At 34.8% G+C, this 27974-nt stretch overlaps 2 protein-coding genes across 2 annotated transcripts in view; one reads left to right on the top strand and one right to left on the bottom strand.

The window, feature by feature from the left end:
- The window catches only part of MBD5 (methyl-CpG binding domain protein 5), a 167951-nt gene extending 145713 nt beyond the window's left edge, over nucleotides 1-22238 (bottom strand). Inside the window, exon 1 of the mRNA XM_027588361.2 lies at nucleotides 22188-22238. The gene's annotated coding sequence lies outside the window, so the exon portion shown is untranslated. The remainder of the gene's footprint in view (nucleotides 1-22187) is intronic.
- LOC118356795 (40S ribosomal protein S26) lies at nucleotides 14407-14860 on the top strand. The gene has a single exon (XM_035726517.1). The coding sequence runs from the start codon at nucleotides 14425-14427 to the stop codon at nucleotides 14770-14772; it is 348 nt and encodes a 115-aa protein (XP_035582410.1). The 5' UTR covers nucleotides 14407-14424; the 3' UTR covers nucleotides 14773-14860.
- Nucleotides 22239-27974: the final 5736 nt, after the last annotated feature.

The raw sequence follows: 27974 nt of genomic DNA, 5'->3' as shown, positions 1-27974 counted from the left end.
ATTAAAGAGGTAGATTGGACATACACATTTAACTCCATTCCTTTTCAAAACCATACTAAAATACAACATTAAAATTTTTGTTAAAAAGCATAAACCAAGGAGAAAAGGAGAGTGAGTAATGAATGAGTGAATGATGGTAACCAAATTTGGAAGCTAGAAGACAGAAGGATGACAGCTAACTGACAGCAGATTCAAACAAGTGAATCCTAAGCCAGCAGTAGGTAAAGCCAGGAAGCAATTTTATTTGCACTAGTTTCCAAAAACCTTGGGAATTGGTGGCACCTAAACTTCTGGAAGCAGGTTAAATAACAGCAAGCCTGGTTAGAAATTAATTTAAGAATTAATCTCTTGCATTCCCTCTCTACCATTCACGATTAGACAAGTACTCCTCCCTCTCTTACCCTGGCAGAAGACTAAATGTTTATTCTTTGGAGTGTGTAAAATAGAAGATTCCCAAACTGGGAAATTCTGAAGAATTCTGGAGGGCAGTTTCAGTAGTCTACTGAAAACAGAATTGAATGAAGTTTTACATGACAAATACTGAGACTCCCAAGTCCTCTACTACTGGGTTTGCAGAATGCTAGTAGCTCATCATAAAGCTTCCAGGCAGGAGAGTGGAAGATTCTCCTTTGGTGAATATAATTGGAATAAAAAAAAATGGGTGTTCAATGAAATGATACTGGGGGTTCCCGAACAAAACAGCACGTTCAGATCTAGGGAATTCACAGCCATTAAACTCCAGTTATGTGTTATCCTGGCATCCCCCTTTCTTACTATCTGAAATATGTGCTGACAGCCAATGACCGCTAGACATCTGGGGAAAGCTCCTAACAGGAAAGATGGAACCTAAAACAAACAAACAAATAAACAAAAAAAACCAAGCAAACCAACAGAAAATAGAACTGATCAGGAAAAGAGAATTTCAAAAAAATTATCTTTTTTTTAAAAAAGATTTTATTTATTCATCTGACAGAATGACAGAGAGAGCACAAGCAAGGGGAGAGGCAGAGGAGGAGGGAGAAGCAGACTCCCCACTGAGCTGGGAGCCCAATGCAGGACTTGATCCCAGGACCTGGAGATCATGACCTGAGCTGAAGGCAGATGCTTAACCATCTGAGCCACCCAGGTGCCCCTCAAAAAACTTATCTTTAAAGAGAGAAGAGAAGAACTGAATCCATGAAACAAAAACAGATTGCTTAAACAAAAAAAAAAGGAAAAAAAAATTCAGGAAACAAGAGAAGTGCTGCTGGGAAACAAAATTATGATAGAAATGGAAGGTTGGAAGATCTCCCAGAAAGTGAAGAGATTAAGAGAAAGAACATAGGAGAGCCCAATCTAGGAGATTCAACATCCAAATAAGAGAAAAAGACAAAACAGAGGGAAAAAATTATCTAAGAAATAACTCATGAAAGGGGCGCCTGGGTGGCTCAGTCATTAAGTGTCTGCCTTCGGCTCAGGTCATGATCCCAGGGTCCTGGGATCGAGCCCCGCATTGGGCTCCCTGCTCAGTGGGAAGCCTGCTTCTCCCTCTCTCACTCCTGCTTGTGTTCCCTCTCTCGCTGTGTCTCTCTCTGTCAAATAAATAAATAAAATCTTTGAAAAAAAAAGAAATAACTCATGAAAATTTTCCTGAATTAAAGAACATGAATTTCTAGATTAAGAGGGCTCACTGGGTGCTTAGCCAAATTAATGAAAATAGAAACCCTACAAGGCACATCACAACAAAATTTCAGAACTCTGTGACAAATAGAAAATTATAAAAGCTTCCAGAAAGGAAAAATATATAAAACAGAAAGTAGAATATCTTTCAGCTTTTCAACACTAGAAACTAAAAGACAATGGAGACAGACCATAAAAACTTTGAAAGAAAATAAATTCCAAACCAGAGTTCTGTATTTAGCCACAGTATCAATCAAATATCAGTAAAGCTGAAAGACATTTTCAGAGAGACAAGATTGAAGCTATTGGTAGACGTGCTCCATCTAAATGAGGGTAAATGAAGAAGGAAAAGACATTAAAAACAGGAGTTTCAACTCAAAACAGGAACAAAAGAAATCCCAAAGTGATAATGAAAAGTAATCTGTGCTGTGTGGGACAGAGCTTACAGCTGAATCAGAAGCAAGTACATAGGACCAAGCAAATGAAAAACAAGACAATTATTAATTTTAGGGAAAACAGAGAATTAGAAATATGATGTGGTTCAGTCATAAATTAATTTTATATAGTTATAAAGTGTGCTTAATTGAATGTTAAACATCAAAATCATGATATAACTATATTGAAAAGACAGTGTATTTGGATTTAACTCTATGGCTTCCATAGTGAGAAATTAATAGATTAGAGGCACCTGGGTGGCTCAGTCGGTTAAGCATCTGCCTTTGGCTCAGGTCATGATCCCAGAGTCCCGGGATCAAGCCCCACTTCAGCCTCCCTGCTCGGCGGGGAGTCTGCTTCTCCCTCTGCCCTTCACCCCACTTGTGCTCTCTCTCTCACTCTCATTCTCTCTCAAATAAATAAAATATTTAAAAAAAGAAATTAATAGATTATATGCAAAGCTGAAAAAAATCAAGAAGTAGAAATAATCATATTATTTAGAGACATTCTTTTTTATAAATATAAAAAGAAACAGCTAAAAATGAACTGAAAATGATTGCCTCTGGGAATTAGAAAAATGGTGGAAGGTTTGCAGAGCACAGGAGTGCTGCTGCTTTTTTTAGGTTTCATAGGACTACTTGATTTTTTAAACCATGTCCATGTGTAATTTTGATAAATACAAAACTGACCAAAAACAGCATAAGATTGCCATTAACAATAATCTGTGGAAACTTAGTAGGCATTAATAAATTCTTTATTTTTTCTTAAAGATTTTATTTATTTATTTGAGACAGAGATACAGAGAGAGAGAGCGCATTAGCAGGGGGGAAGACAGAGGGAGAGGGAGAAGCAGGCTCCCTGCCGAGCCAGGAGCCCGATGTGGGACTCGATCCCAGGACCCTGGAATCATGACCCGAGCCGAAGGCAGACGCCCAACCATCTAAGCCACCCAGGCGCCCTGGCATTAATAAATTCTTAAATATCACTGTAGATGAATTGTTTTATTATAGAGCCTTATAGGGTAAGTTTCTGGAAAAAAAAATTGTTGAGGCAGACAAACATCTGCTTCAGCAGCCAGCCCATGGCAGGCATCTAAACATCACTACTTTAGTTGGTAACAATGAAAAACAAAAACAGGCATTGTACAGAGTCCTAGAGTTTCTAGGTTCGACCTCTTTTTTGGTTATATAATCTTGGACAAGATATTAAACCTCTTTTTGCTTAAGATTTCTTAAGTGTAAAATCTTTACTTCACAATGAAGTTGTGAGTGTTAATTGACATAGGAGCAGTACTTAGCACAGTGCCTGAGACATAATGAATGGTTAACAAATGTTTGCTATTTTAATTTTAATCCCAAATTCCTAACTCTGGATTGTAAGGATCACATCCCCTGTACCTCCTTCCACTGCCTTCCATGGACTTTGGGACAATTTATGCCCCATGTATGTCTTGTTCATCTACCCCACAGAGATCAGACTCAATTATTATCCTAAAATCAATCATGTCTGGTCTACTTTGAAACATAGACTAGAAATAAATGTCATACCTAGAACCACCTCTCTTTTCTTAAACAAACTTCGTTCCCTTTCTTTTATAGCAGCCAGGAGTAGGATTTGTAACCAGAAGACCTATATTTGGGTAGGTCATTTAACCTTCCAGTGTATTGCTTTTCTCGCCTGTAAAGTGGACATGAAAATGCCTGCTGGAAAGGACATTTGACGTTTGACTCCCTACCGTGCTTTCCTTTTACTTCTGGTAACTGTATCCTGATTTTCCTTTGGACAACTCACCCATTTCCCAGCTCTGGAGGAGGGTCTAAGTGGAGAAGCAAGTCAGCATGTTACCCTATCCCCCGTCCACAGTTACGTGTTCAAGGACGAGCACTTAACCAAAGGAGGACCAGTGACACTCAAAACTCTCAGTGTCACCAAGTGTGGAGCCAACAATGGAGCCAATTCAGCTCCAAATTAGCCTAGCTGAAGACCATTCCATGCTATGAACGAAAATGTCCTGTTTTAGTCTAAGCCAGTGTGTGCGTACGTGTGTGTGTGTGTGTGTGTGTGTGTGTGTGTGTGTGTGTGTGTGTGTGTGTGTGTGGTCAGAGGGGGTGGGCAGAGAGGGAGAATGTTCTTCACTGTAATCAAATGAGTCTTAACTCCTACCTACTTTATAAGTATTACCTCCACTATTTCTAGGATCAACTGAGGTGATAAAGAAATTAAAAATTTGGTAAACATAAAGCAGTATGCAAATTATTACCACAGTTTTTAAGAACATAAGCCCAACTTCTTCACAAAGCAAACTATATCTTGGAATGGTCTTGCAAAAGATTTTTCACAAAAACCAGAGTACACTATTTAAAGTCTGGATGTGTTGGATATTATTTGTGAATGTATATTTTGTAGAAAAACGTAAGAATATGCAATTGTTCAAATCATTCCAGGTCATCCATGTGACAGCAGCTCAGATGGCTTCCTTATTCATCAAACTTAAAAGTTTAGGCTAGTAACTCCCAAATCTCTATTTTACCCTTTGATATTTATGGTTGTATGCTCCATAAACCTGTGTGAATCCCTTTGAAAATATGTATTCTGTAGTAGTTTCTTAAAGCTGACTTTTATCAGATAATTAGTCAAGTCTGGAGTACTTTTAATTGTTCTATTATATATTAAAAAACACTAATTAAAGGGAAATTGAAAAATGGTATCTACTTCCTATAAAACCTGTAAAATAAAATATTTTGAAGTCAGAGCAGAAATTGGAAGTAAATGGGTATTTCAAATGAGCTCAAAGACTTTAAAAAGGCATTTGTTTTCTTAAACAGATCTATCTCTTCATGTCTATAGGATTAATTTGACTGGCAATTCTTTTCTTTCTGGCTAAAGCAAAAGTAAACTTTAGCTCAATTCCTGTTTAATTTCTCAGAAACTGAACAAGTTCAGTTGAAATAAATGCCGTTTTAAAGTATTTCTCCATCTAATGTGTCCTTGGTCTTATTTCCAGATTAGGTTCCTTTAGGTAAAGGATCAGCTAATCAGGTAATGAGGGTGATTTTTGGTCTCACCTTCCATTATCATTACCTGATGACAACAATGAATATAATGATGAGAAAATCATGAGCATGAATGTATACATTTTCTTATGAGGAAAAAGATCTAATAAAAAATGAAAAAAATCTGAGCTATAATTGCATTTTTACAGAATTTAAATGATGAGGTAAGAATGATTTTCTGTAGTTAAAAATAAGTTATAATATCAGTATCGCTGGTAAAAGTTTCATACCAATTCAAAATAGTATTAGATTACTAGTCAGAAAATAATAAAATGCTTAAATTCCAGTTCAGTTAAACCAACAACTCTTCTTAATAAACCAGAGTTACAAATTGGGCCTATGAAGAGTCTGGTATTTTAATAAATATACTTTAAATCAGTTTTGTCTTTCAAAAGGACTATTTTGGGAAGTTATAAGGCAAGCCCAGAAATTCTGGAATTGTTAGAAGTATTTTTGGAATTTCTGTTTTGTAATTGCCTTTACAATTAGCTTTTGTACCACATAAGATCTCGTTTTTGATCCAAAAAGGCATACATAACTTTTGACCCACTAAACTTAGTTGGAGATGACATTTAGTTGGTTTCAGAATTCAGATGAAACTAGTATATATTCAAAATAGTGGTCACAGAACAAAAGCAATCCTATAAATATTTTGTGCAAAGGCAGTGCCCATGGAATAAGTCTATGGTTTCAAAAGTTCTACTGAGAAAGAGTCAAATAATAATCTAGATTTAAAAATTTTGTGTTTGTCACCTTCCCTACAATCACATCTTAAATTAGGAATAAAACAGTCTGATTATGCAGGCATAATAAATTGTAGACCGTGCAATAAAGTTTTTTTTTTTAAAATGAGCAACTCCTGGAAATTAATTCAAGTTAAAAAACATTTATTGAATGTATCTTATGTATCTGTAGTAGTGCCAGGTACAATAGGAAATAAATAAATAATACAACGCCACTCCTCAGGGCACTTATAAGGTAATAGAAGAGGAAGTCATGTACAAATAACCACTACAACATCTACTTCATTTAATTCTAGACTGGATTATTCTAAATGAAGTTAAAATCTTATTTGTATAAATTAATTTACAAATGTAAATATTTTCTCAGGTCTACCTTATTACCACTACCTTTGTGTACCTTTATAAATACTTATCACAATAAATTGTATAAATTTGTTTATATATTTGCCCTGTCAGCTAGCCTATGAGCTCTGCCACAGTAAGGACTAGAGGTCATTGGAATTCTAAGCTTTTGTGGCTGAATGATAGATGTATTAGAGGTATGAAGAGGGATAGTGGGAGAAACACCGAGACAAGTCAGTAGCGATCTGAGGGGTTTGTTTTCCCATACCTGTACAACTTCGGGGCCAAAACAGGTGTCATGAAAATGGCCTTTGGGAATCTACCACATGGCTGGACACAATTCAGCTGTCTATACTGTTTTAGAGTAATGTAGGGCACTGTTTACCAAATGGTATTTCATGGAATAATACACTCAGAGAAATGTAATGCATGCTTGCAGTGCCCAGTTCAATCTAGTGTATTTTCCCAAATAATTTGACCATGGAATCCTTTTGAAATTCCTATTAACATCTCAGATTGGAAAGTATTATTGTAATTACCCTATGTTTAATATGTATGGTATCATAATACTTTAACTCAAAATTTGAATCTTCAGCTGGGTCTGTTTCAAGCCTTTTGATGCTATATTACTATTGGGAACAACTCCTAAATATCCACTAATTTTGTAGCAAAAGAGGATACGAGATAGGATCATAATAAATAAGATTATCAACATAAGTTTACTTTTGTCTTATATATCCAAACCTACCTGAAATATTTAATAGTTCATGATAGATTGATCAAGACTACAGTGAAACAGTGAAATAAACATAAGGTTTGACTAGATATAATACCTTAAAAATATCAAGAAACTGGAAATAAGGTGAATGTCCATAAACAGAGAAATAGTTGAATAAATTTTGATACATCCATACTATACAATATATTACAGTCATTAAAAAAATTAGAGCTATTTCTACAAAGTATTGTAGAATGAAAAATGCAAAGTGTGGGGCTATGTGTGTGTGTTTGTGTGTGTGTATATGTGTGTGTGTGAGATCCCATTTTTTAAAGCAATGAACAAAATTCCTGTCTATGTGTGTATCCATTGAATACAGAAAAGATATACTGTGGGTTAAATTAAAAAAAGATTTCATAAAGACATGATTATAATTTTACGTAGATATAAAATAAAGATCTAAGAAAATGAAGAATATTAAAAACTATGGAATTTACATCAAAGTTCATTATGATCAATATAATAAATTACCACCTGTTTGAATTCTTTGCTGGTTTCCCATTAATTACAGTGGGAGCTGGGGTGGGTGGGATGTCCATTTCTTAGCATGTATTATATATCCCTTCATGATCTGGTCCCTCCTTTTTTTACATTATCAGTGTATATTCTACATTCCGGCTATTTGAAACAACCTAGCATTTATTGGGATACCCTGTGCTATTTTATATTCCTTGCCTGTGTCCTTTTTTTGCTTCTCTGCATGTTGAACTCTTATTTAAAAACTTTATGTGTAACACCTAGTCATACAGATATAAAAAACATAACATATTATATAATAAGCACTAAGTAAGTGTAATAGGAATTCAGAGTCCTGAATGGGATAGTCAGGAAAAGCTATTCGAATTAGGTTTTGAAGGATAAGCACTTAAATAGAAATAAGGTGAGAAGGTATTCCAAGCAGGGAGAAAGGACAATAGCCAAAATATATAGGTGGTATACAGTACAAGACATCTTTAGGGGGCACATAGTGCCTCCTAAAGTGGTACATAGTGGGTATGTGGTAAATAACTGGATGATTAGGTGGATGGATTCACCCAGAGGCTTAATGCAGGGAAATAGCAAGTTATAAGATGGGAAGGTTGGGATGGGACCAGATAATTGGGTCTTAAGTATGTAGCAAAGACACCCAAAATCTATTCTGTACACCCAGGCTCTTCAAACGAGAGTACATATACTTCATGTGACACTAGAAAGACCATGGTACACATGAAGCATCTCTCTGACTCATCAATTTTCTTTGAAAATTTAGAATTAAGTCATTATATGATATCTAATTTTAAACATTATTTTTATATTAAAACAAACATATATGGATATAAAATTTGTGTGAATTTTTAAGCTAAAACAAAAAACTTCAAAGAAACATTGAGCTTGTGGTAAAGGGCTTTCAGTTTACGCTACCAGATCCTGGTACATCCTTCTTTACATCCTTTCCTGGCAGTGGAAATATAGAGTCACGAAAGGGATGTGAGCAAGGTAGTAACACGATTAAAGTGATGATTTATTTCTATTAATCTAGCAGTAGGGTGTTGGCTGGCTCAGAACAGGGAGAAGATTAGAAATCTGTATCCTAGCTAGAGAACTACTGCAACAGTCTGGAATGGCAGCTACTGGAATGGAAAGAAGCATGATAAGCTCCATTAAAGAATTTAGTATTTCAACCAATATTGCAACTCCTGCTAGTGTTAAAATTGATTCAGTGATACTAGACCTTCTTTATATTGAGAGGCAGTTTATTATTGGTTAAGTAGTGACTTTGGCGCCAGAATGCTTGGGTTTAAATTTTGGCTCAGGCATTTACTTGTTGTGTGACTTTATACAAATTGTTTAATTGTTCTGCATATTTTCTCATTTTTATAATGGGGATAATGATACTTACTATTAGCTACTTCACTAGATTGCTGTGAAGTTTAAATGAGTTAATATATGCAAAGCACTTAAAATAGTGCCTGGCACGATAAACCCTATTTAAGTGTTATCTGCTATAATTACTATTATTATTTTAAAAAATTATTTATAGTGACCTCCATCTTTCCTGAGACTTTAACTTTCTTGGAATTAGGGAGAGCTATAGTATAAGTATGTATTATCTAATTCTGTGATGGCTCTGGAAAATCCCTGGATTCTAGAATCTCAACCAAGAGGGCATTAAAAACATTATAGACTGGGTCAGTTCACCAGTATATTTGTACCATGTTGCATGTTGCCCCTTCTTTACAATTAAAAAGTCTCTTTTGAATTTGATAACTTGTTTTTAAAATGGACATAGGAAGTGTTTCTGGTACCTAATAAGATTACATTTATTTGAAAAAGTAGATATTTTCTGTTAAAATTAATTGTTGATAAAAAATGGAGAAAAAATATATTCATATCTATTCAGAATGAGCAACTTCAATGATACGCTGTATGTTATGGTATGTCACAGTGCATTGATAGGTTTTAGCAGGTTGAACCAAACGAAATTGCCCATATTCAATCATTTCTGACTAGCAGAAATGACAATTTCATATGGTTCAACCTAAATTTCCTTAAATATACTTTGGACAAAGAATATATACTTTTATTTTTCTTAAATTCTACAATCTTCTTTGTTAGTTAAAATAACCAAGAAATAATGTGGACAAATAAGATTAATAAATCACTTATATAAGATAACAGTCTGGAATTTGGAAAACTCTTGCCTTGCCTTGAACCTCTGATTCCTGTCCTTGCCCCTCCTGTGCTGTTGTGCTGCAACACACATGGTTGGTCCCATGGGTGGCCTTACAGTCTTGTCCTTACCAACTTTGCATATATTAGCCACCACATGCCTTGCCTTTGTTTGGGATATTGCTTTTTAAGTATGCTTAGAAAAATTTTCTGGAATTCAGAAATTAAAGGCCTTTGACTCTACTAATGAATGAAAAACCAAATTGTTTGATTTACCACTGACTGCCTTTTGTAATGATTTGGTGGATTTACTAAAATTCAGAAGGTCATACTTATAAAAATCAGTAGCAGCTCTAATTATTTGGCTGGTCATCTGCAATCTGGCCATCTGCAATCATTATTTGACTCTCTGAGACCAAATAAAAATACAAATAGTATCTTCAAACTTAATTTTTGTTTTGAACAGCACTTGAAAAAAGACATTAATATGTATATATATAATATATAAAATAATATAATATAAAGGCATTATTAGCATATGTTTTGGTGTGGTATATCTTTTTTTGGTTTTCAGTTTTAGTTTTAAAAGAATAAGTTGAAAGCTACTCCAACTCTTCAAACAAACAAACAAACAAACAAACAAACCCAGAACTGCTTAAATATCTGGATATCAAAAGAATCCAATATGAGTTATAGATCTTTGTGAAATTAAATGGATGTGATAAAAATTAGAGTCTCTTCATTAGCAACTCTTACTAATAATGGTAAGAAACACGGAAAAAATATTGCCCTAGCCTGTTCTGCATATATTCAAAGATTAAAGGACTAAAAGATGAGAGAGGAGACGTCTTCCCCTTGGAATATCCCAACAGAAAAAATTTAGGATGAGTAGGAGGACATGGCAAGAATGCAGTGATCAGCTTGGAACAATATAGACCTCTAAATATTATGAGCAAAACTCAAATCCAAGTAAAATCACCAGCATTTCCCTACCTCCAATTTATTATTCATGCCACAGAGGAGGTTTTTTCAAAATACAAATCTGAGCATAACATCTGCCATTTAAAATACCTCAATAGCTTTACATTGTTATTGAACTTAATAAAAATTAAAATGTCTTCATATGGTCTTGTAGAGCTACTGTGATCCAGTTATTTAATTCCTCTAACAGCTTTCTATTCATTGACACCTCTCACTAATTTTCTTTTTTTTTCTACCTCTCACTAATTTTCTACAATCTTCTTTGTAGAAAATTTTATCTTTTAGGCAAAGGGTCCCTTTAGGTCTTGGTATTCTCTATGTTTCTTCCAGCCACATGGCTTCCTGCTAGGCCTTCTGCCTAGAATGTTCTTTCCTTCCCTTTTGACAGTTAACTCATATTCTACTGGCAATTAACAATAAGACAGTATGATTTATTCCCATTTGGCTTGTGAATGAAGGGGTGTGGGGGCTATAGAAAGGTGATTATTTTATTAAGTGTCTCTATATCTTAGTTACCAGTGATAGAAACCAACTTGATGTAATTTCAGCAGAAAATAAATTTATTAAAAGATAGGAAGGATCTCGCAGAATTCTCCAGGAAGCTGTAGAATAAGATTTGGAGGCTACCAGGCCAGGAAAAGGGGCCACAGGGTACAATGCTTCTGCTTAGAAGCTGCAAGCTAGATGCTGCCACTAGAATAACTTCCACTGTATTTGGAAACTGGAAGTAGCTGCCCATTGCTACATGCTTACCTTCTCTAAAAATGTAGTGTATGGCCTGTTTCTCATGTCTCTAGTTCTTGCTTCAAAGACTGTGGTGTATATGTCTGAATTGGCAAAGTCTTGCTTATAGACTCATGTGTGAGGGAGGCTGGAAAAGTAAGTAGTTGGCATTTTGAGCCTCTAAAGTAGGACCTGTCTTTAATTCAGAAGCTAAGGGACCCCGTGAACACAGAAAGAGGGCTCTGATACTAATTCGTCAAGAACAACAACAAATATCCACTAGATTAAAAATGGAGATAGAAATGAGGAAAAATTTTTGGTAAAGCAGTATTTTAGTTGGATCTCTCACTCTCTCTCTCACTCTCTTTTCCCTTCTCTCTCTTTTTTGGCTTTTGTTGAGCAAGATTTTGTCAGACAAAGTGAAAGCAAGTGACAGGGAGGATACTGCAGGGAAAGAAAAGATTATAGCAATCGTTCCTAACTAGCTCTAGAACCAGCTGAGAAGCTTTTAAATAAGTCATCACACATAAAAATTCTGATTCAATAGGAGCTGACTGAGGCTCTGGTACCTGACATAATTATCAGAAGACCATTGCAATCACTTCGTTAAGCATTTCTGATATCAAAAGCATGGACATGTGAAATAAATGGTATGTTTGGAGAAAGTAGTGAGTTGTTGGCCCAGTATGAGTGGAACACAGGCAGAAGATCAGAGAGAGGCAAGAAAGGTAAACTGTGGCCAAACAGGGAAGATTATGAGGTTTGTTTCACAGGCCATCAGACATTCAGACATTTTGGGGAAAATAGGAATGACACAATATAGACACCTATTAATCCTGCATGTGGGAGAAATACAATATAACAAATATTTCAGTAAATAATAGGAAATGACTGCACATCAGTTAATAAACAGAAAAGAAAAATATCCCTAAGAAAATGGAATAAAACTGGGATTTTTTAGGGGCACTTGGGCGGCACAGTCAGTCGAGTGTCTGACTTTTGGTTTTGGTTCAGGTTGTGATCCAGGGTCATGGGACCGAGCCCTGCAGTAGGCTCTGCACTCAGCATAGAGTCTGCTTGAGATTCTCTCCCCTGTTCAAGAATCTCGGGTTATTTCTATGTAACCTGGCCCTCTTCCGATGCTCTCTTTCTCTCTCTAAAATAAATAAATAAAATCTTTTTAAAACCTTGAAATTTTATATATCTTATATGTAGGTGTCTGAAAGTTTAGTCAAGCAATAGAACCAGAAGATGTTTTCTCCAGTTTTGGTGGGTGAATGAGAGTAGATGTTTAGTCAGTGGAGATTGGAAGGCAACAAGTAAGAACTCCTAAAATTCTTTAACTTTTGAGAGTTAAGCTTTTAAATATCAGAACACTTAAAATTTTGAACCTTAGACAAAGTTCTTTACACAGAGGACAGGCCAAGATCACCTTTTGCCAGAGAAGCTCCGGGAAGAGAATGTTGCTGTAGAAGGAAGGAGAACCCAGCCTGTATTAGTGTAGTTTGGGTTAACTGGGGGATAGTCTTCTATCAGAGAAAGAGAAAGTTTCCCTATCCTTGCTTTGTCACACTGGTATGGATGGAGGCAATAACATGATAAAAACTGAGACTGGCTATGACACAGAGTTACTTATTCCCTTTCCTTGCAGATGACCTACAGAGTATCATCTATATAAAGAGATGACCTTATGTTAGGTTACACCTATTCCCACATGTTGACTTTAGGTCTAAACATGTATTATTGACATTTGAGGATGCTGTAATTCATTGCTCTGTAGTGTACAAAGTGGTTTGTGCCATGATGATGCTGATTTCTGGAGGTAAAGCCAATAGACTGATAAATGATAAATCACACAGTAACAAAGATCCTTCTGAAATCAACAGAATCGTTGATGGGATACCATCCAAAAGTTAATGGCCCAGATTCACTTCTGGAATGGATGAGGAATAAGGGGCTTTCCAGAGAAACAATCAAAACCAGAAAAATTATAAAAGTACAATCATTTAAAATTTCTAGAAATCATCCTAAGGGCAAATGAACAACCTTTTGCAACTGTAATTAGTCCTTACTTACAGAGCAGAGGTTTTACTCTAGGTGAGGAAGGCTGAGAACAAGTGGCCCCAATCACCATTGCCCCAGCTCAGTTTTAGGGCAGAAGTTCCACACCAGGAGGGGTAAGCCAAGAAGATCAGAGGCTACCGTTCCACCAATTGCCCTACTCATAAAACAGGGGTGTCACTCCAAAAAAAGTGGGCCACTATCCCTGTCCTTAGCTTCAGAGCAGTGGCTCAGAGAGTTTGCCCAGGGATAGATGCAAGCCACAAAAACAAAGTTTTAAAGCTCTCTCCAAAACAAGTAATTTTATTTAAAATACAATATAGAAAAGTTCAAGATTAAGGGTGCTCTTGAAACAGGTAATAAAGTAAGAGGAGGCTCATAACTCTCCACAGAAACAACATAAATGGCAGGCCACATCAGTAAAGAATTAGAAATGATGGATTTATCATTTATCAAACAAAACAAAACAAAAACTATCCCAGGAAAATGGGATTTTTTACCAGAGAGAACCAAGGGAAGAGACAGCTAAGAAGAGTCCTTCTGGGGTAGGATAAAACTTCAAAGAATGGCCTCAAAAACCTACTCTAGCAAAGGGGTCAGAATTTAATTGGATCAGACTATGGAGTAATTTGTGTCCTTAAACCTTATCAAAAACAATAGAGCATTCCACTGGCAATCAGTGAAGCTCAACAGGTGTGTGAGACACCAACAGAGGCAGACAGCATAACAAAGATCAAGGAAGACAGTCTCAAAGAGCTCTGCTATAAATACTGTTATTACATGGTGACCATGTGCATGGGCAAATCCAAACCCTTTCAGGAGTATTATCAGAGGCTTGACACAATGGGGGAAATAGACCTCACTAAAATAGTCTAGCTATATAATTAAACAAATAAACAAGCAAACAAAAACAAAAAGTCCTGGAAGAGAGGATCAGTACCTAGAGTTGATATGTTATTGAAAATATCAAGTTTTCGCTCTCTCGGGTCTCGCTACCAAGATGACCAAGAAAAGAAGGAATAATGGTCGTGCCAAAAAGGGCCGCGGCCACGTGCAGCCTATTCGCTGCACCAACTGCGCCCGTTGTGTGCCCAAGGATAAGGCCATTAAGAAGTTCGTTATACGGAACATAGTAGAGGCTGCCGCCGTCAGGGACATTTCCGAAGCGAGCGTCTTCGACGCCTATGTGCTTCCCAAGCTGTATGTGAAACTACATTATTGTGTGAGTTGTGCCATTCACAGCAAGGTAGTCAGGAATCGCTCTCGTGAAGCACGGAAGGACCGAACACCCCCACCCCGATTTAGACCTGCAGGTGCTGCCCCACGACCTCCACCAAAGCCCATGTAAGGAGCTAAGTCCTTAAGGACTGAAGAAAAGCTGTTCTCCAGAAAAAAAATAAATGGCGATTACACTTCAAAAAAAAAAAAAAAAAAAAGAAAATATCAAGTTTTCAACAACAAAAAAACTACAAGACATGCAAAAAACATTAAAGTATGACCCAAACACAGGGAAAAAAAGTGAATAGAAACTAATTTGTGAGAGAGCCCAGCTGTCATACCTAATAAAGACTTCAAAGGAGCAAGTAAAAATATGTAATATGTTCAAAGAACCAAAGCAAAGTATGATGACAATATTTCAACAGATATAGAATATTAATAAAGAGAGAAATTATTAAAAAAAGAACCAAATGGAAATTCCAGAGTTGAAAACATAATGATTGAAATGAAAAATTCAGTACAGGGACTCAATTGACCTGAACCAGCAGAAGAAAAAAAATAAATGAATGTGAAGATAAATCAACAGAGATTTTGTACTCTCAAGAATAGAGAAAAAAATAAAGAGAAATTAATAGAGCCTCAGAGAAATGTGGGACACCACCAAACACACTAACATATACCTAATTGGGAGTAACAGAAGGAGAAGGAAAAAGGACTTGAAAAAATATTCAAAGACACAACAGCTGGAAACTTCCTGAAGTGTGCATGAAATAGTCTCCAGGATAGAGCATATCTAGAGAATAAAAAATCCTCAATAAATTTAAAAGAACTTAAATCATATAAAGTATGTTCTCTAATCATAATGGAATGAAATTAGAAATCAAAAACAGAAAGAAATTGGTAAATTAAAAAACATGTAGATATTAAACAACACATTCCTCAATAACCAGTCAGTCAAAGTAGAAATCAAAAGGGATATTAGAAAATATTTTAGGATGAATTAAAATAAGATACAACATACCAAAACATATGAGATGAAGATAAAGCTGTGCTTTGAGGGAAAATATAACTATAAGCATCAATATTAAAAAAGAAGAAAGATCTCAAATTGATAACCTAAACTTCTACCTTAAGACTCTGGAACAACAAAAGAAACTAGGGGTGCCTGGGTGGCTCAGTCAGTCAAGCGTCTGCCTTTGGCTCAGGTCATGATCCCAAGGTCCGGGGATCTAGCCCCATGTTGGGCTCCCGCTCAGTGGGGAGCCTGCTTCTCCCTCTTTCTCTGCAGCTCCCCCTGCATGTGCTTGCTCTCTCTCTCTGTCAAATAAATAAATAAAATCTTAAAAAAAAGAAACTATACTAAAAAATAAAAATGAGAGTGGAAATAAATGAAATGGAGTATGGACAAAATAGAGAAAAATCAATGGAACTAAAATTTGGTTTTTTGAAAAGATCAGCAAAATTGTCAAGCCTTCAGCTAGAATAATCAAGAAAATAGAGAGAAGACTCAAATTATCATAGTGCAAATGAAGGAGAAGACATTACTGACCTGCAGAAAAAAAAGAGTATAAGGGAATACAAAGTCAAAAAATTAGGTAACTTAGATGAAATGGACAAATTCTGAAGAGACATAAACTATTCAAGGAGAAATAAGGTGACTCAAGAAGAAATTGAAAATTGGGGTGCCTGGGTGGCTCAGTCGTTAAGCATTTGCCTTCGGCTCAGGTTATGGTCCCAGGGACCTGGGATCGAGCTCCACATCGAGCTCCCTGCTTGGGGGAAGCCTGCTTCTCCCTCTCCCACTCCCCCTGCTTGTGTTCCCTCTCTCGCTGTGTCTCTCTCTATCAAATAAATAAATAAAATCTTTAAAACAAACAAACTGGTATCTTCTTCCTACTGTTCTATAAGATTCTGTAATTCCATTTAAAAGTGTATCAGAGGAATAAAATATTTAGGAATATATTTAGCAAAAGAAGTATAAAATTACACTCTAAAAACTACAAAAAGATTATTGAAGAGAATTAAGACTTAACTAAATGGAAATACATGTCATGTTCATGGATGAACATAAGCCTTAATACTGTTAAGAGGCAACATTCCCCAAATTGATCTTTAGATTAAATGCAATCTCTATCAAAATCACAGCTGGCTTCTTTGTAGAAATTGACAAGCTAAACATAAAATTTATATGGGGACTGAAGGGACCCAGAATAGCCAGGACAAACAATCTTGAAAAAGAGGTGTTGGATTTTGTCAAATGCTCATTCTGTGTCTGTTGAGATAATGTGCTTTGTCTTTATTCTACTGTTATGGTGTATTAAATTAATTGATTTTGGATGTTAAACCAACCTTACATTCCTGGGGTAAATTCCACGTAGTCATGGTGTAAGATCCTTTTTATATGTTGCTAGATTTGGTTTCCTGCTACTTAATTGAGGATGTTTCTGTCTATATTCATAAGAGAGATTGATCTGTAGTTTTCTTTTCTTGTGATGTCATTGTCTAATTTTTTTATCAGAGTAATAATGGCTTCAGAATGAGATGAGAAATGCTCTCTCCTCTTCTACATTTTAGAAGAGTTTGTAAAGAATTGGTATAAACAGTTCTTTAAATGCTTGGCAGAAATCACCAGTGAAGCCATCTGGGCCTAGGCTTTTACTTGTGGGAAGTGTTTTGTTTTAGATTTAATTTTTCTAGAGCAGTGTTAGGTTCATGTCACAGCAAATTGAAGGGAAGATACAGAAATTTCCCAAATACCTCCTGCTCCTGTATATGCATATGCTCCCCCATTACCAACATCCCCTACCAGAATTGTACATTTGTTATAATTGATAAACTTACACTGATATGTTGTGGGAAGTTTTTATTTGTTTTTATTTTTTTTAAAGATTTTATTTATTTATTTGACAGAGAGAGACACAGCAAGAGAGGGAACACAAGCAGCGGGGAAGGGAATTTGACAAAATCCAACACCTCTTGATGATAAAAATACTCTACAAATTAGGGGTGTCTGGGTGGCTTAGTTGGTTAAGTGTCTGCCTTCAGCTCAGGTCATGATCTTGGGGTCCTGGGATCAAGCCCTGTGTAGGGCTTTTTGCTCAGCAGGGAGCTTGCTTCTCCCTCTCCTTGCCCCCCCATACTCTCTCCTGCTATCTCTCTCTTTCAAATAAATAAATAAAATCTTTTATAAAATACTCTACAAATTAGAATTAGAGAAGGGAGCTTCCACAAATAATAAAAAGCATCTATTAATAACGCACAGCTCATATCATAATTAACAGTGTAACAATGAGTGCTTTGTTCCTATACTAGGAAAAAGACAAAGGGTATCCACTCTTAACTTCTATTCAACATTGTACTGTACTTCTATTCTAGCCAAGAAACTAGGTAAGAAAATGAAATATAAGGCATCTAGATTAGGTATAAGTAAAACTATATCTACTTCAGATGGTATGGTCTTATATGTAGAAAATCCAAAGGAATTCTCTAAGAAACTACAAAAATTTATAAATGAGTTCAGCAAAGTTGCAGGACAAGATCAATTTAAAAAATTAGTCACTTTCTCTACATTAACAATGAACAATATGAAATGACATTAAAAAACAATTCCATTTAAAAGTGTATCAGAGGAATAAAATATTTAGGAATATATTTAGCAAAAGAAGTATAAAATTACACTCTAAAAACTACAAAAAGATTATTGAAGAGAATTAAGACTTAACTAAATGGAAATACATGTCATGTTCATGGATGAACATAAGCCTTAATACTGTTAAGAGGCAACATTCCCCAAATTGATCTTTAGATTAAATGCAATCTCTATCAAAATCACAGCTGGCTTCTTTGTAGAAATTGACAAGCTAAACATAAAATTTATATGGGGACTGAAGGGACCCAGAATAGCCAGGACAAACAATCTTGAAAAAGAAGGACAAAGTTGGAGAACTCAATTCCTTACAGTAATCATCACAAAACTGCAGTAATTAAGACAGTGTGGTACTGGCATAAAGACAGACATAGATCAATGGAATCCACTTGAAGATCCAAAAACAAACCCTCATATTTTATGGTCAATTGTTTTCAACAAGAATGTTAAGGAAATTCAAAGGTGGAAAATAAACTTTCCAAATGGAGCTATGACAGATACTCATATACAACTGTATATTATTTTATAAGATTATTAGGGAATACAAGTGAAGTGTAAGAATGAAAACAGTTCTATCACTCAAACACAACTCACTGTTAAACTGTTGATTTCTGCATATCTTCTTCCAGAATTTTACCTATGTTTTTCTTATAAAGCACTGATAATACTGTACCTAAATTTTATGCATTTTTAACAAAAAAGCCCATGCGTCAACAAAGTCTTTGCAAATACTATGTGTAATAATATCATAATATTGCCCTGTAATTTGCTTATTACCATTCACTACTCTTTATCATTTAGGTTCTTTCCAAATTTAATTATTATAAATAATCTTGCAAATTTCCTTGGGATAAGGCTTTTTCTACACTTCTTTGGAATAGATTTTTGGAAATTGGGTCAAGGATAATAATATCTTCAGGCTTCTGGTATACATATATATCTTAACTACTTTCTAAGAGTTGTACCAATTTACATCTACCAGCAGTGTAAAAAAATACAGTTGACCTTTGAACAACGTGAGGGTCAGGGGTACTGACTCCCTGCATAGTTGAATATCCATTTATAACTTCTAACTCCCAAAAAACTTTACTAATAGCTTATTGTTGACTTGAAGCCTTATAGATAACATAAACAGTCAATTAATACATATTTTGTATTTTATGTGTATTATATACTGAATTCTTACAACAAAGTAAGCATTCAAAAGAAAATGTTATTAAGAAAATCATAAGGAAGAGAAAATACATTTACAGTACAGTACTGTATCAGAAACAATCTGCATGTAAGTGGACCCATGCAGTTCAAATCCATTTGTTCAAGGTTCAATTGTTCCTGCTCCTACACACCTTCACAAACATACCTCATTTTCTTGAGCATTATCATCTTTAAAAGTATTCAGAGCATGAATCTCAAATACTACTTACAACCTATATTGGAAGAAGAACTCATCTGAAGTTTAGTAATGGGGGTAATATTAATATTTGCTATAAAAATTTTACATAACGGCAAAGGAAACAATCAACAAAACTAAAGTCAACCTACAGAATGGGAGAAGTTATTTGCAAATGACATATCAGGTATGGGACTAGTATCCAAAATCTATAAAGAATTTATCAAACTCAACACCCCAAAATTAAATAATACAGTTAAGAAATGGGCAGAAGATATGAACGGACATTTCTCCAAAGAAGACATATGAATGGTCAACAGACACATGAAAAAATGCTCAACATCACTCATCATCAGGGAAATACAAATCAAAACCACAAAGAAGTACCACCTCACACCTGTCAGAATGGCTAAAATTAACAACTCAGGAAACAATAGATGTTGGCGAGGATGTGGAGAAAGGGAAACAACTTTTACACTGTTGGTGGGAATGCAAACTGGTGCAGCCACTCTGAAAAACAGTATGGAGGTTCCTCAAAAAGTTAAAAAGAGAGCTACCCTACGACCCAACAATTGCACTACTAGGTATTTATCCAAAGGATACAAAAATACTGATTCGAAGGGGCAGGCACATGCAGTCCAATGTTTATAGCAGCACTATCAACAATAGCCAAATTATGGAAAGAGTCTAAATATCCATCGACAGATGAATGGATAAAGAAGATGTGTGTGTATATATATATATAAAACTCAGCCATCAAAAAGAATGAAATCTTGCCATTTGCAACGACGTGGCTAGAATTAAAGTGTATTATGCTAAGTGAAATAAGTCAGTGACAGAAAGACAAATACCATATGATTTCACTCATGTGGAATTTAAGAAACAAAACAGATGAACATAGGGGAAGGGAAAGAAAAATAAAATAAGATAAAATGAGAAAGGGAGTCAAACCCTAAGAGACCTTAACTATAGAGAACAAACTGAGGGTTGATGGAGGGGAAGTGGGGGGATGATCTAAATGGGTGATAGGTATTAAGGAGGGTACTTAATTGGGATGACATATATTGGGATGATATATGTAAGTGATGAATCACTAAATTCTACTCCTGAAACCAATACTGCACTATATGCTAACTAACTTGAATTTAAATTAAATATTGGGAGAAAAACAAAAGAAAACAAAAAAACAAAAGAAAACAAAAACAAAAAACAAACAAACAAAAAAAGGTTTTGCATAGTTTTATGAGATTAATGTACATACCTTAAATAAGAGTCAAGGTAATTTTTCTTATTCTGGAAAAGAATGTGTTTGTATCAGTCAGATCAAATAAATATTTTGGCCACGTCTACAAGGCACTGTAGTAGAAGTGGGAGAATGTGATGGAAAGATATAAGCACAAAAATAGTTCAATAACAATATGAGACTTAAATAAATTTCAGAAAATGGCATAAGGTCTAAAGGTTGGTACAAAATTATTTGTCAAAAAAGCAACATGTGGGTGTTTATGTTAGTGATTAACCACTAAATTCTACTCTAGAAACCAATATTGCACTATATATTAACAAAATTTAAATTAAAAAAAGCAACATGGAAAACGAAGCTTCTAGAAGTTCAGAGGAGAGAGAAATCACTTCAAGTTAGGATGAGATTTATTTTCTAACCACAGAACTTACATATATATAGGAAACCTAGAAAAGTTTTTGTCTTAACATCATTCAAAAGTCTTTAAACAATAAATGTCAGAATTTTAAAAATTCTGGTATTTAATTAATGTTTTTAACATTTGACCATTAATATGGGCATTAATAACTTTCATTTCTAGATTACTGTTTTTTCTCTTTTCATTATTTCTACTTCAAGACTCGCTCTAACAAATTAGCTTGTGATAGATGGTACTGAATTCACCCCTGCAGGGAGTGGTTAATTGTACCTGTGGTTCATCTAGTCCTGTCATCAGGGCTTTCTTTTCCTTGGTAGGGATTTGTGTTTGGGGTATCTATTACAATGTAATAGTGAGTCGACTGGCACTGCATTCTTTAGTCTAATATCTATCACACAGAAAAATATCTTTCTTGGGAATTAGAATATTATTCATGTTAAATAAATATCACTATCAACACTGATGGCCCAGTTTAGTCAATGCTCTGGATGAATTTCCATCTTACTACTTTGAAGAAATCAATTCACTTTTATGCAATGTCTGATGTTTACACACACATGTGCACACACACAAAACACATATTTATGGTACTTTTAAGAAACAGTTGATAAGTTTTTGTAAGATGGGGAAGCTTTTACATTAAACTTGAAAAGCTCCACCCAGAATTTGCCCAGCCACCGTTCTATATCTGAATACAAAAGACAAGACAGAGAGTTCCCATTATCTGAATATTCATCATGCAAACAAAAGTTCTCATATCATAAAATACTGATTAATTTATACATCACTCATTAATTGTTCCTACGCAATTATTTTTCCCTCCTCAACACTAAAAAGCCTGTCTTTACCTATTATGATAAAAGTTTTATTAGTTGGTGTTTCCTTTATCATTGGATGTTGCAAATGTATCTATTCTTTTAGGATTCTATTTATGGCTATAAATAATATAATGAAATTGACCATAATATAATATAAATTGACTCAAAGTCAATATCAAGGAAAAATGCAGGATTTCATGAGGCTAGTGAAAATGATATTTGAGTACTATTCAAATTGTACATAAAGCCAGTTAGAACAGTTAAGAAGTGAAATAGAGAAAATCAGCAAGGATTATGACTCAACAGGTGCTCCAAAGGAGAATAATTTGAATATCAAAGACTGGGGAGACTCTTGGGAATATTGAAAAAACAAACAAACAAAAAAAGACCCTGAATATTTTTACAAAAAAGAATCCTCTTTAAAAGCATCCTAGAAAGTTAAACATTAAGAGTTGGATATGATATTGTGTTATCAACTGTGTTAGAAATAACAAAAAAGAAAATTAAAATGTCATTCATTCTTTATTGATTTTCATTATTCCTACAGTTAAAATTATAACCTGTATTTAAATAGACTTTAGTTTAACACTTTTTATAAAAAGTCCCACTAAACCTTCCCTTTCTACTCCCATGCTCCTACTACTTACTACACATCTTTCGTTTCTACTTCATTTCGATTCCTTGTCCTGGTATTAGTTATTCTTAGACAGCAACATTAATAATAGAGGACAGTCATAAAAAGAATTTTGATTCTTAAAAATGAACAAATAGATTAAATGAATTCCTTAACATAGATGTGAAACTTAATTTCATGTACTCATAAACAAAGCATTCCATAGTTCTAGTACAGTGTTAACAAAGAAAGCAATCATCATCCTCAATCTTTGTTTATACCATGAGAGATTTCAATGCAGAATATAGGGTACTGGATGAACAAAGTAATTAAAGCTCACCTAAATAAACAGAGGTCTGCAAAGTCTGGGAGATTAAAATCAATGAAAAGTTATATGGTAAGTCAGCTCATCAGCTTAGGGATCGAAATACAGAAGAAATATGATCATAATTCTGATTAACCTTGCCATAATATTTCTCAGCAACTAAGTTTTTTAAAATATATATATGAAAAGTCAAATGACATGGATATGGAATAATCAATCTATCACAGGAAAAGCAAGGATCATTTGGAAAGTGACAAAAATCAATGATAATTTTCCAAGATGATAGGAAAATATATTCATTTATTTAGAGGAGAAAAAAACTCTATGTTAAATAGTTCAACTGTTAAATAAAATGTCAGATTTCATGTTTGTAAGAACAAATACTTTAATCGTAGTAACTACTTTTTTACTGAAATATTATTGGTACATACTATATGGAAACTTGAGAATATGGGTAATAGAAATAAGTGTTGGCTGATGTTTAAACAATTAAAACTTTAAAGTATATAGTATTCTGAAGAATAAGTAAGAAAAAAATGAGTGAAGTGGCCAGGTATAAAAATGTAGTGAATCAGATAGAGTACATGAACCAATTAACAGTTGCCATATGATAATATGGATGATTGTGGCCAGATATTCTGATTATACAAGCAATGTCAGAGATGTGCATTTTAATGTAAAATTTCCTAATTTTGAAAGATTATGTGACACAAATGACATAAGTCTGCTCTCTGAACTTGACCTGTAGGCCAGTGGTTTTGCAAACCTAGAACAAAGTAATGCTATTTTGGTTATGTATAGTTGATTTACATTTATAGTCAAGAAAATGTTTCAAATACTTTAGTCCAATTTTCTCATATCAATCCTATTAATATCATTCTTTCTTTTAGTAAGTTTACAAATGGAAATACAAAATTGTAAGATCTTCTTAATAATACTTTCATTTCCAAATGTCTTGGCATTGGGTAGGAAGCAGAAAAGAGAAGTTAAGTATGCATCTAGACTTGTGAACATTTAGTGAAGAACAATTACAATCGCAAAGATACACAACTACAATCTAGACTTCTTTTTTTTGGTTTCTTTCAGTTATCCCTTAGTTATTCAGAATGACAGAGTGCTGTAAACTGAGCTGTCTATTTGTTTCAGGAGCAGATGGGAAAAGTAGCTGCTTTAAAATGTGATTAAAATACAAGGCCTCTGTTTAGTATTTATTTTTCTTTTGAAGCTTCAGATTTTAGGCTTAAGCAACTTTAATCAAGGGAAGAAGGACCAGACAGCTGCTCTAGCCCTAGTCTAATACTTATGTCTCTGCATGGGAAATGCTGTAACAACAAACAAACAATGACAGCAAATAGACAATCGACTCTACCTTTTGCCAAAGCTGTGAGAAAAAGTCACTCATATATTGGTGGGGGGAGTCCAGTGTGGGTGTACAATCTTTAAGGAGAGTAACTAGCCAATACTTATTAAAATTAAAAATGCATTTGCTATTTTGTATTCTGGTTATGGTGATGGTTATGCAAATGTATGAATGTGTTAAAATTTATAGACTGGTACATCAAAACAAAGAAGTCAGTTTTACTGTACGATAATTTTTTTAAAAGAGCAAGTGAGCCTACTATACTAGTATAACTTAGTACCAGGGTTGTGGCCACTTTCAGGTTAATAATTACAGCACCTAAAAGGTGGGCAATGCTGACAGTTCCCAACCATTATCTCATCTGATTTTATAATTACCCAATTAACATAGAGACTAGTCTCCAATTTTTGCTAGAAGAGTACACACCAAGGCTCCATGAGAGGGGAAGTGACTTGCCTAAAGCCACATGGCAATGGAATAATGAAGCCCAGACCAGATCCAGGTCTGTCTGCACAATTTGAAACAGGCTCTATCCCCAGTGCCCCCACTCTCTGTTGCTCTGAGATGGTTGAAACAATGAAGATTTTTTTTTTTTTAACGCATTAACTCTTTGACCCAGTAATCCCGCTTTGGAAATTTAACCTACAGATACTACACATGCACAAAACAATAATACTCAGTTTTTTTCACTGTAGCAGTGTTTACACCACCAAAGATTGAAAGTAACTCAAATGTTTCTCCACAAGGGGCTGATTAAATAAACTATGACATACTTCCAATGGAAAACCATGTGGCTCTAAACAGGAATAAAGAATATTAAACAAAAACAAAACAAACAAAAAGTTCCCCAGAACTCCAAGATAAACTGTTCAGCAAAAAAAAGCAAAGTGCAAAACAAAATATATTGTATGCTACAATTTGTGTAAGAAAGGTGAGAATATGTCTGTATCTGTATCTATCTGTGTTAGTATGTTGTGTGTACAAACAAACACAAAAGGGTACACAAGAAACTAGTAATAGATTTGACCAGAATGGGCTGGTGGTGGGAGAAGATGGAGACAGGGTTGAAGCAAGATTCTCGGTGAGTTCTTTTTACTATTGATTTGAGTTTTGAACCATATGTGAAAAGTTAAGAAGACAGTTAAGAAAGAAAGGGATTATAGGCAGCTGAGTGGAGCTATAAATTTATGTGCTAACCTTTTGCTTTGCTCCCAGAAGCAGCAATTTTACTTTAACCTTTCTCCTGGCTCTAGCAAGAACAAAGTGTAGTTTTTAGAGTAGTTTTTGCTACATGTGAGTCTGAAGAAGGAAGGGGAAATCTGTATTGGGGACTTAGGTGGAGAACGCATTTATTGACTTAAAAAGACCCATCAACTAAGGATAAGCAGCTTAGTTCCTAGATTTGTTCAACACAGTCCGCTAAAGATATGTATTAATTTTATCTGAATAGGGAAGGAAAAACTTGCTCAACTGACTTCAGAACTAAAATTAGGATTCCTTTATTTCAGTTTCAAATTGCTAAGAACTAAATATTGTATGTTGTGTTTGAAAGAGCAAAGGATTCTAAAACCTTGGTCTCAGCAGTTAAACTGTCAAATACAAATTCTAGATAATCTATATCTACTTCACTGCCATCCCCGAAGAGTCATTCTTCATAGAACCCTCACTGAGAATGTTTCCTTATTGTAAAAAGTACAGAATGATTTGTAAGTGATACAAAATTTCCAGGCTCAGGGTTACCTGCTTTCCAAAGAAGCTCTGTAAAGCTGCTATAAATGGTGACAAGCAATCATAGCTTGTATTTCTAGGGTGATTTGCAGTGTACAGACTGAATTCTCATATCTTATTTCATTTCATCTTTACACTCTGGTATGTGGGTATTATTAGCTCTGTTTTACAAATTAAGAAACTGAAATTCAGAGAAGTGAGGCGATTGGATGAGATCCTATCTGCAGGGGCAGCTGGGTGGCTCAGTTGGTTGAGCATCTGACTCAGGTCATGATCTCAGGGTTGTGGGATCCAGCCCCACATCTAGCTCTGAGCTCAGCACAGAATCTCATTGTCCCTCTCCCTCTGCTCCTTCCCTGCCACTCGTGCTCTCTTTCTATCTCTAGAATAAATAAATAAAATCTTAAAAAAAAAAAAGATCCAACCTCCAGAGATTGGCAGAGGCTAGACTGGAACCCAGATCTGATTCTGATATCAACTGTCTATTTTCACACAGTTTTATGTGTGTGTGTATATATATATATAAAATTATCAATGCCTGCCATAAATACATACATGACTAGTTTAGAGATAACTAAAGATAGTTATATCTGTTGAGAAGGTTAAGTCTTAAAGTTGGTCTGTAAGGAAAAAATATCCAATAGTCAAAAATACCTTTGGAGATAATTCAAATCACCCATCAAGTAAAAAACATATAGTGTGGGTGGCTTAAAAACCCTGGTTATATTAAATTTCAAAGTACAAATTAATATATCACATACACTAGAGTATATACCTAAATATAATATTACATTACATGTATTTCACAAAAGAGAATGATAATAGGTGAATAGGTGAATTTCCACAACTAAATGTAAATATCATGCAACTCCATTGTACAAATAATAGCTAACATTCACCAAGAGCTTATTGTGAGACACATATTACGCTAATGTTTTATATATTACCATATTTAATCCTTTACAGATGTGTACGAGGTAGATCCAAACTCATAAATACAGATGAGGAAACAAAAGTCTTTGAAAGTTTAAGTCATACAGGAAGTAAATACCAATGCCATGATTTAAACCCATTCATCTTGAGTCTAGAAGTCACACCCCTAGAATATGAATTGGTGTTCATATTCTTATTTGGATGCACATAACTGTGCATTAAACAAGGCAACAGAAAGAATCTTATATATATCAAAGACAATAAGTTTGACAAAGATTTATAACCTAATTTCCAAATTCTTATGTGAAAACTATGGCAATAGGATTTCTGGTCAAGTTGGCAGTGTGAGTATACATTTTAGAGACTTGTCTGTTTCAAATACATAGTATTATAAAGTACAGAGAGAAAAAAATTAAAAGATATATGTGTACTAAAAATAAAAATCCCCATGTAACAAAACACAAAGCAGTAAGCGAGCTGACAGTGTAGACTTGATAGGTCCCAGGTTTGGTAGCAGTCAGAGACACAGTGGCTAACAGTACACGGTAGTAGAGATTACAAAGAACCACCTGGCAAAAGAGTTCAGCCACTCTCACTGCATAAAATCTGCACTGAGGTGTGATTCCCCCAACTCTGAAAGAGAAGTTGGAAAAAAGCTCAGTTAAAGCTTTTATAAACCCAGGGAGCCAGAGGATGAAGACAAAGCCTATCTCTTTTTTCTTTTTTTTTTTTTTGATGTGTGATAGTGCCCATTTATTTTTTTAATTAACATATAATGTATTATTTGTTTCAGGGGTACAGGTCTGTGATTCATCAGTCTTACACAATTCACAGCGCTCACCATAGCACAGCCTACCT

The sequence above is a fragment of the Zalophus californianus genome, chromosome 3, assembly GCF_009762305.2.
Source record: "Zalophus californianus isolate mZalCal1 chromosome 3, mZalCal1.pri.v2, whole genome shotgun sequence".
NCBI lineage: Eukaryota > Metazoa > Chordata > Mammalia > Carnivora > Otariidae > Zalophus > Zalophus californianus.
The sequence above is the reverse complement of the archived record's forward strand: the minus strand, read 5'-3'. Positions and strand labels throughout refer to the sequence as shown.